General features: G+C 53.3%; 1 protein-coding gene across 1 annotated transcript; it reads right to left on the bottom strand.

The window, feature by feature from the left end:
• Positions 1–261: 261 nt before the first annotated feature.
• Positions 262–8658, bottom strand: PPP1R1A (protein phosphatase 1 regulatory inhibitor subunit 1A). Its single transcript, XM_003807599.6, has 7 exons — positions 8403–8658; positions 4262–4322; positions 3214–3251; positions 2735–2798; positions 1979–2134; positions 947–1053; positions 262–395 (listed from the first exon to the last, which is right to left on the bottom strand). Exons 1-7 carry the CDS (start codon positions 8484–8486, stop codon positions 390–392), a joined length of 516 nt encoding a protein of 171 aa, XP_003807647.3. The 5' UTR covers positions 8487–8658; the 3' UTR covers positions 262–389.
• Positions 8659–9741: the final 1083 nt, after the last annotated feature.

Raw genomic sequence — 9741 nt, 5'->3', positions numbered from 1 at the left:
AAAAAAAGAGAACCTGGGGCTTTTCTTCCTTCTTGGCACCCTGGAAGTTAGTCCTCCCACCTATCTGACCCTCATCTCTCTTCCCACAGCAAGTAAAGTCAGGGCTAAGGGAAGAACTCTTCCCTGCTCAAGGCTTCTGCCTAGCTCCTGTTTCTTCCTTCCCAGAGGCAGCTTGGCAGGAGGGTGGGGGCTACAGAGAGGGCAGGGCAAGAAGGCAGGGAGAAAGGCTTCTCCCAGTTGGAAAAGAAGGAAAGTGCCAAGGACCTAACACCAAATTTATCACTTTTTAAAAACAAGAGATTTTCCCCAAAAGTGAAGGAATAAGAAACAAATCCGGTGTCCATGCATTCCCAAACTGCAGTCTTGATCCCAAGATACCTCCTCCTCTCTCAGACCTGTTATGGGGGAAAGGGGACAGAAAGAGAAGGTGAGAGGCCAGAGGGTCATTTTGTCCCTTCCCCTTCTGGCCATCCCATTTGTCAACATCTAATGTCTCAGAAAGCTTGTTCTGATGTCTGAGAGCAGTCCTTCCTGTGTCCAGTCTATGCAGGGGGCTGCGGATTATGAAATCAAAGCTCAGGAAGTTATCTCATCAATGCATCCTCCAGGCAGGGAGAGCCACTGCCCACTTCAGCTGGGCAGGTGAGGATCTCCCTTCGGGTTCCAAATCCCCTTTATCAAAAAATCCATGGCCTACTGCTGTCACCCATTCCAGGAGCCAGAAGTCCTACACAATGTCTAATCTCAATCCTTCTTGCTGCAGCTATCCATTTCTTTTTGTCTGTCAGAGGAGATACAAGTCCTTTTACCATAAAGAATAACTTTTTAGGGACTGAAGCTGGTTCTTTGTTTTCCTTTTCCTAGACTCCAAATATTAGCCCCTTGCTTTTGTCCACAATATTAGCCTCCTCTCCTATGACCTGGCAGCCCAGCCCTGGGGTCTTACCGAGTTGGCTCCCTTGGAATCCAGTGGTGGTATATGGGTTGAGGGTTCTTTTGTGCTGGGTTCCTTACTGCCTCTCTCGTGAGTTTTAGGGATGCATTCTGCAGGCTCTGGGGAGGGAACATAGGGGTGGGAGGAAGAGGTGGCATTCATAAAGGTGTTGGGGAGGGAACTGCTTCTCCTCACTGCACCCATACCCCAGTGGCCCCTGAGAGGGCCCCAGGACCAAGTTGGGTGCAATCAGGCAAGACCAACAGGGTTTTCTTTGATCACAATTACTACTATATGTTCACTTTTAAAAAATCTTCAATCAAATTGGAAAGAATAAACCCTCTACAGTTTAAAAAACAAAACTCAATATGCGTCTAAACCTGACATGAACTCATAGGAGGCTATTTTTAGTCTTTATTCTGCTTAGTGAGACCATTCACTGGATTGCAGAAATATTATGTGTTTGATTGTAGGGTTCTCTGCCGGGAATACTATGCGATACACAGTTTATGTACTATATCTTCATAAAATTGGAAGCATTCTGAATTCTGGAATATATCTAGGATAAGGGACATAGCGCACTGCTACCAGCTTCCACTTATTGCATGCTCTGTGTGTGCCGGGTGCTGTGTCAACAGCCAGTCTCATTTAATAGTCACACACAACCCACTGCAACAGGCACCCTCATTATCATTTTATACCCTGAGGTTAAGTCGTTCAAGGCCTCTCAGCTGGTAAGGTAGCAAGTGGCCGAGCCACGATTCTAGCCTGTGATTGCTGTTCCCATGAAGGTGGGTTTCCCCCATGTAGCCACAGTGGGGCTCTGAGGTTCAAGTTGGGAGGGCTTGGTGTCACTCAGTAAGGAAAAGTGAAGATTCAAATATATGCCGAACATGCCAACAGATCCATATCCTTGAGACAGTTTTTGCCTACTACTAGGCCTCTCCCAGGCTCCAACTCTTTCCCCTCCCCGCAGTGGGTAAGGCTTGCCTCCTGCTGGGCTGGGAAATAGGACGCCTGGGGCCCTCCCCAGCCTGAACATACTTTTTGCTGTCCCAGAGGTGCCCAGCCTTGACTCCACTTCTGTGTCTGGGATCCCAGGTGGGCGGGACTCCTGGGTTCCTGTGCTCTCAGCGGCCCCCTCAGGTTCCTCTCCTTGCTGCTGTTGCCCCAGGTGATGTTCAACCATCATCTGGAGCTCTGGGGACACAGAGAAAGGGAGGGAACACTGGATATGACTGCCTAGCGTCTCCCCTGTGGGCCTCCGGATTCAACAGCCCCACTAAAGGCTCAGCACACATTGCTGGGTGTTTGACTTTCCCATCCATTGAGATCTGAACAAGGAGGGGACATTAGCTGGCAATAAGGAGGAATGAAAACTAGACCATAAAAAGTACTCTTTTTCACAGATAAGGGAGGCATAGGAGAAGAGGCTTTAAGAACAAGGGATACTCCTCACTTGCTGGGATACATGGTATTCCCTGGGGGAAGGTGGAAAGGCTCAATTTAGATTCAAGAAAAATTTGAGTATCTTGTACATGTTGTACACTGTGCCGGTGAGTTCACATATATTATTTTATCTGCCATAATGAGGTAGTATTCAAGGCTCAGTAAGTTAAGCAGTTTCTCCCAGATCACCCAGCTAGTCAGTGGCAAAACTGGGATTTCAGCCTCAGTTCGTCTAGCAACAGTTCTACCATAATAAAGGCAGATTTAACGACCTCCCTTCCAAAGGGCATTCGGTCTCCTCTTCAGCTTCAGGCACAGAGGAGAAAAAGGGATGGGAGGGGTCTTGCAAACCTTTCATTGTGGGTGTGATCCTTGTCATCTTCTTCCGTTGCCGTGGAGACATTGCCAAAGTGGACTGTGAAGGGCACAGAGCACAGATGGGTGCCAGCCCCCCCTTGCTCTCCAGACCCCTCCCTTGCCCTCTAGCCCCCCATGCCCTCCAGCCCCCCTTGCCTTCCTCCTCTGCCTTGCCAGGCTTTTGGATTGGAGCCTGGGGTAGGTGTGAGCTTCAAAAAGTGGGGTAAGGAAACGCCTGCTTCCCCAACCACCTCGACAATGGTGAGCAAGGAGACTGTGAGTGTGTGTGTGTATGTGAGTGTGTGTGTGTGGGGTGCATGTGTATATGTTCACTCATGCACATTTGGGGGGTAGAGGTACAGGGAAGCGGGAGTCAAAAAGATCCTAGAGATGGGCGGCAGGGTTTTAAGGAATAATCCCCTAATGAATGTGGGGGTTCTTTGGGCTGGGCTTAGTGGGATGGGCCAGCTCACCTTGAGATGTGGGTTGGGGATCCGGTCTTCATCTATCTCTGAAGGGAACAGGGAAAGGAGAGGGTGATAAGGACAGGAAACCAGGGATCCCCATAGAGCTGACTTCTCAGGGGAGGGGATTCTGCAGCCATGCTCCTCCTGATCTGTCCCTCACATCTGCCCCCAGGCTCTTGGCCGTCATGGCTGCCCAGACCTCCTCTCCGAAGCTCCTCTCCTGTGCTTCCGCTGCCTCCATCCCCCTGCATCTAGTCCCGTCCTTGGCTCCGTGGTCAATCTGCGTCTGCATCTTTGCCTCAGACCTGGAGATCCCCAAAGGCAGGATCTGTAGTCTTTTTGCTTTTTTTCTTCCTCTGAAGTATCCATGTCTCTTTCTCTTTCCAATCATTCCCCCACCCCAGGGTCAGCCAGAACTAAGCCCTGCATAGGAGGGAACAGTGATAGAGGACAGTCAATTTATTCTGTGCAGGGTCTGGAAGGTATAGCTGGAGGCAAGCTGGAGACCCCGGCATCCTGAACCCCAGCCTAGCTTCTTAGCCTGTCCCCCTCTCTTCCATACTCCTGTCAAGCTCTCTACCATTCTCTGAGAACTTGTTTTCTCCCCAGACCTCGATGGGGATGCTGGTGACCAGAATCTCAGCTGCTCCCTGAGCTGCTTCTAACCTCCCCCTCCCCCTCTGGGGGCTGTGAAGAGCTGGTGGAGGCGGTCCCTCCCCCTCACAGCTGACACTGCCTCTGGGGGTGGGGGTGGCAGCATCTCAGTTGCTGGAGAAACCTGGAAGGCTGTTGTCGCAGCAACCAGCACTCAGTTGACCACCCCAATTCCTGGGGGGCTTAGGAGCCAGGTGGTCTCCCTCCCTTTCCTAGAACTGCTCCATCTTTCCAAAAGCAAAGAATATTCTGCAATCTAGCCACCACCTTCCTGCCTTCAGGACTGAGGGCATCCCCGCCTTCTCAGAGCTGTTCTTCTTCCATCTAGCGCCCATCTTCTCATTGGGACCCGCTGCCATAGTGGCCCCCACGTCCTTCAGCAACCTATCCCTTGGCTTACCTGGGGATGACTGGTCACTGGTCAGCACGAGGGTGGCAGGGGTGGGGCGGCGCCTCCGAATCTGAGGGAAGGTGGGAAATGGGGAAGAGGTCAAGTACACGTGGAAGCATCAAAGCCCCACCCAAAACCACTCAGTAACATAATCCAGGCTAGCCTACTTAACACACCTCAAAAAATGCCATGTTAATGCAGCTGGAGGCCATTATCCTAAGCAAACTTATGCAGAAACAGAAAACCAAATACTGCGTGTTCTCACTTATAAGTGGGAGCTAAACACTGAGTACTCATGGACATAAAGATAGGAACAATAGACACTGGGGAATAAAAGACAGGGAGGGAGGAGGGCAAGGGCTGAAAAACTACCTATTGGGTACTATGTTCACTCTCTGGGTCAATCATGTCCCAGACTTCAGCACTATGTAATAAACCTTTGTAACAAACCTGCACATGTACCCCCCTGAATCTAAAATAAAAGTTGAAAAAAAAATGCCATGTTACATTGGTGAACCAGGGTGAACATCCCTGGGCTCCTCCCCCTCCTCTGGGGAGAGCTAATCCTAAGGATCCAGAAGACCACCTCGCCTCCCTGCATGCCCCCATTCCCCTGTTCTGTCTCTCCACCTCCCCCCGGTCCTGGCCCCAGCTCTCCATCTAAGCATATCTGCTCTAATGCATTGATCTCTGGCTTGCTGTCCTTCCGTCCATCCTGGATCAATGGTCAGAAATAACTTAAGAGGGCACAGGGCTTTCTCTCAGTGTTCTAACCCACTCCCCAAGCAGACGTTAACATTTTGTGTGACAGCGCCTGGAGAGAGCATCCTTTTCAAGTGCCCCCCAGCCCGGGAGGACAGCACAGAGGAGGATCTGAACGTGCATCTCCTCTGGCCTGTGCCCCTCACTCCCTAATGTCCTCTCTGTCCTTGGATACATTGCCTTTCTGATTGGTCAAGAAATGGGGTTGGGGGAATCCTTCTCATGGTAAATATAATATCAATAGAAGGAGGAGCTCTAGGCAGGACCCTGGTCAGGGCCCAAAGCGTAGCTGAAAAATCTTATCCTAGGCTCCAGGTCCTAGTCTAAGAAATTAACATATAAAGCTGACTGACTGCCCTGCCTCTGAGCCCCCGTTCCCCCCACTGTTGTTCTTTTGTCACGCTGCCAATAAAGTTGATTGTTGTTGAAGTCAGTTCAAGGACTCCTGGGAGGTGTAGTTTTCCCCCTTTCTCTGGAGGCTTTAGAGGCTTGGAAGCAAGTGGAAGGATGGGGGTTAGAGGATGACCCTCTAGGTTAGCAGTGGGGAGGGAAGGCAAATGGGGCTGGGAAAAGGGCTAGAATTATCCTGGGCTGAGAGGAGTAGGATGAGGACACTGAATGATCAAACCCTTATCTTTGCGTGTCCATTATTTAGAATCATCACCACTGGCCGTGGGGGGATGACAGAGGTGAACACTGCCCCTCTCTATGCCCAGAAAAGTGGGGGGTACTGGCTATGGTAAGATGGGCTGTTTAAGCCTGAGGGGGGAACTCTTTCCAAAGAAGAAACAGGATGCACAGAATGGGGGTATGTGGGGGTAAGGCATCATTTTCCCAGGAGAATTCAGTGGCATCTGTTTTTGGTGACATTTCAAGGTCCCCGCAGTACCAGTCCTTTGTGTATGTGTGTAAGTGTGCACATGGATGAGCCGCACAGACATTAACTGTGAGTCGTCTCTGGACATTCCTGATACACATGGGCTGGGGACCATCTGCTTCATGTATATGGGGTGGGGGCCATCCTTCAACTACAAGACTCCTCTACTTCTTTCCATCCTGGAGGGGCAGGGTGTGGTGGTGGTAGAAGGAAAGAGACAGGGAGGGTGGAGTGGCGATCAGTGGGTTGAGATAACATCAGAGTGGGGAGCCCAAGAAAGAGACTGCAAGTATGACAGAGGGCAGCAGGGCTGTCTGGTCTTGGACACATCACTTCCTTGACCTATTCCTTTGCTTTGGACAAGGTTTCTAAGCACTCAGAGTCCTTGGGAATCGTGATACCCTTACAGCAGAAAGGAGGAAAGTCAGACTTCCTGAGGTACCTCCCAGGCACCTGAACTAGTGGGAAATAAGTAGATGGTCTCTTTTCCTTTTCTCATACCTATCCCAAATCCTAGCTCTCAGGAGCATGTGATAACTTCGCCTCGGATTTCTTTCCAAAGCAGTCATGCCAAGGATCTGGAAGCTGTGGGCACCCCTCCACCGCCTGCCACTCTGTGCTCTATAACTCAGAGCTTCCAACTCCTTTTGCCCTCCCATGTTGGTCTGGGTTAGGAGCACCTGCGAAGCCTGGAGCTTTTTGCCTAACACAGCAGGAGGGGCTGAGGTTAGGCCACAGGAAGAATTTCAGGCCTAAGAGACACAAATTCTGAAGATTAGTGAAAGTAGGCCCAAGTCCCAGCTCTCTTTTTTCCCTCTGACTCCTCAGGATTGCCTTGTGCCCCTCCCTTGTCTCCTAGATCCCTGAACCAGCTGGCCTTCCTCCTCCTCCTCCCTACCCACCTACTACACCTGCCTCCTCCAACACCCAACAGATACAGGTGTCGGGCCCTGTCTGTGCCAGTGGGAGGCAGTTCTCCTTGGAACTGCATCCCCAACCTCCACAGTCCAGACTCTTGAGCCCTTTTTCCTGGGTCTGAGGTTATCCTGGCTGATGCCCTGCCTCCAGGCATAGCAGCCTTTCCCCTGACTCCCAGGGAACACAACCCATGCTGATGGCTCTCCATCCTCCTCATCCTCTACAGATTTGTGAGGCTTCACCAAGAGCCTTCCCGTAGTCACACCTTAGAGTTCTGAGGTGGTGGCTCACCCCAGGCCAGAGAGAGGACGGAGATGCAGGTACCTAACCCTATGTCCACATTGGGAAGCTGAAGTGGTAGGGAGAGTGTGTACCCCTGCCCCCTTCCCCTCACATCAGACCTTATTCTACCAAACAGCTGGAGCAACAAAAATGACAAAAAACACTCTCTCCACCTCATCCCAAGAGGTCACAAAGTTTTTTTCAGGTGGGGGGTGGCCAGCCAGAGCCTGGCAGCTTGTTGAGAGAAACAGAGAACTGACCTTGTGGGAAATTGATATTCTTTAGGAATGGGAATGTCTAGGCAAATGGACAGAGATTACAAAGAGATGGAGCAATAGGCAAATAAGCAAATATTTGGCAAACAAGGAGTAGTAAGGACCACGGGTGGCCACCCTCTCCACACATACGCTCACTCTCACCGAGGCATACACTTGCTCACACACTCTCATACACTGCCCCCTCTGCCAGGCTGCTCTGAGCTAAAAATAGACCAGGCTAGGAGGCTGGGCCAGGGCCCTGGACTCCCACCCCTTGAGCCAAGGCTGTCACAGTGCTTCTCCCTTGCATATTGTTCAGCTTGGACCCCAGCCCCTGGAAAGACTCCACCTCTGGCCTCCCAGTGCTGCTGGCTCAGTCCCACCTGGACTCCCCACTCCAAAGGGCAGGAGTTGGGAATAACGGCCATGTGCGGAGACTTGAAGAAGGGAGCCTCAGCCTACAACTCGACCACCCCTCTCCCCTCTCCCTGGAGCCCCAGCCCTCTCAGTGGTCCTCAGTCCCTTCCTGTTATCACTTTCGGAGCCCAGCAAGGTGGCCCCCAGTTAGGAGGGGACAGGGAGAGCTGTTTCTCCTCTTCCAACTCCCACCCTTCCAGGCTCCCTCTCCATTACCGACCCCTCCCCAGGCCCCTCCCGCACTGCTGCTGATTCCCTTCAGCGCCACCACCAAGCTCAGAAACTAGTTGGGGTTGACTGGGTGGGGGATGCAGGGTTGTTTAAGGAGGGAGGGGTCGTGTCCTCAAGCAGGCCCCCTCCCCCAGGGCTGGGGAGGAAGAGAGCGACTCTCGCGGGGCCAGGCATCGAGTGGAGGCGCTCTTCCTTCGGTCAGTCTCAAAGAAGCACAGATTCGAGATGTGGCTCCGACGGTGGGGGAGGGGACAGAAGACCCCCCCCGCCCCCCGCAAACTGAGCGTTCGTCCTCAAAAGGGCGCACTGCTAAGGGAGGACTAGGCAGGGATCCTGGGTCCCACCAGTCCAGGGGTCCCTCGTCCTTGGCTGGGCGAGTGCCCTGCCGCCCCGCCCTGCTCCGCACCTGCTCCGCCGCCTCGGGGTCAAGGTGCGGCTCCAGCAGCGGGACCGTGAACTGGATCTTTCGGGGGCTGTTGTCTTGCTCCATGGCTGGGGCGGCGGCCGCTGGGCCCGCGCTGCGGCGGGAGGGAAGGCGGCGGGACTCGGGGCTGGGGCGGGCGCGCTCCCTCTCCGCTCCGCTCCGGCCCCGGCCCCAGCCCGGCGCGCTCGGCTCCCGGCTCCCGGCACAGCGCTCCCAGCTCGCGGCTCCGGGGACTCTGCCGCCGCCGATTGGCTCCGCACCCGCCCCTCCCGGCCCCCTCCCCCTCCCCCAGCCCGGAACCTTAACCCCGTCGTGGCTGCACCGGCGGCTGCGGGGGTCACCGCCCCGCGGGCCGCCGAGTCCGGGCGTGGCCCGGGAGCCGTCGTAGTGGACAGCTCAGGCAGATACCTCAGTGTCCTCGGAGTTTTGGGCAGGGCGTTGGGGTGGGGAGTGGCTAGGAAGAACTTCTCCTAGCCGGAGCAGGTTGCTGGGGCTAGGAAAGTAGAGGGGCGCTGCAGGAGAGGAGACTAAACGCGAGAGGAAGATTGCATTTATGATTTTAAAGGGGGTTGTATTATAGAGAAAAGATGGAAAGGGGATTTAGGCATGCAGCAGGAGGGATTAAGGTTAGACTTCGAGAGGGACTTTCCTTTGAAAGGAAAACACTAGGCGGAGGTAAAAACTTGGAGGGAAATACGAAGTCTGCACACCCGTCCTGTGTTCCCTCAGTGCCAGGGAGAGGAAACTGAAGACTTCAGAGGGTCTCCGGAGGGCGCGTTTCTCTCGAAGTGCCTGTGGGAGTGGGTGGAGGGCTTGGGGAGAGAGGACCATCTGGGACTCGGCAAAAGGAATAACGATGGTGGGGAGCCAATCCTGCTTGTGAAATCGAGTTCACTTTCTGCTTGCTAAATTAGGGGATGGTAAAGTAGGTGAAAGGCCTGCAAGGGGAAAATGCCTGGGGAGGGAGAGAGAAACTCCTTTGGTGGGGTGGCTTGTTTACAGATAGGGTTGGTTTCTAATTTCACTATTGGCAGGATACTGAAAACGAGCTGCTGTAACTGAAGGAATGGAGGTTAGACTATGGGAGGAACTGACTAGTTTGGTGGAAGACTAAGATGCCAGTCAATACGAGCCAGTGAGGGAGACAGGATATTCACAGGAGCTGGTGTGCTCGTTCTAAGGACTGGGGATCACTAGATGGGGGAGGGGATGTGCTTGGCACTGGGGAGGGGTAGGGCTGGATGCATCTTTTCGGGAGGAGAAGGTGGAGAGAAGAACTGGGGATGGGGAGGAGGGCACAGGGAGTCCTGGAAGAGGGGAA

Source organism: Pan paniscus, chromosome 10, assembly GCF_029289425.2.
Source record: "Pan paniscus chromosome 10, NHGRI_mPanPan1-v2.0_pri, whole genome shotgun sequence".
Classification (NCBI taxonomy): domain Eukaryota; kingdom Metazoa; phylum Chordata; class Mammalia; order Primates; family Hominidae; genus Pan; species Pan paniscus.
The sequence above is the reverse complement of the archived record's forward strand: the minus strand, read 5'-3'. Positions and strand labels throughout refer to the sequence as shown.

Bases quoted from the DNA above. Each gene is read 5' to 3' on its own strand.
- PPP1R1A (XM_003807599.6), bottom strand. From the start codon at position 8,486: ATGGAGCAAGACAACAGCCCCCGAAAGATCCAGTTCACGGTCCCGCTG. The intron at 4,323-8,402 runs GTGCGGAGCAGG...ACCTTCCCTCAG, and splicing joins ACCCCGAGGCGGCGGAGCAG to ATTCGGAGGCGCCGCCCCAC. The intron at 2,135-2,734 runs GTTTGCAAGACC...CTGTGTCCCCAG, and splicing joins GATCACACCCACAATGAAAG to AGCTCCAGATGATGGTTGAA.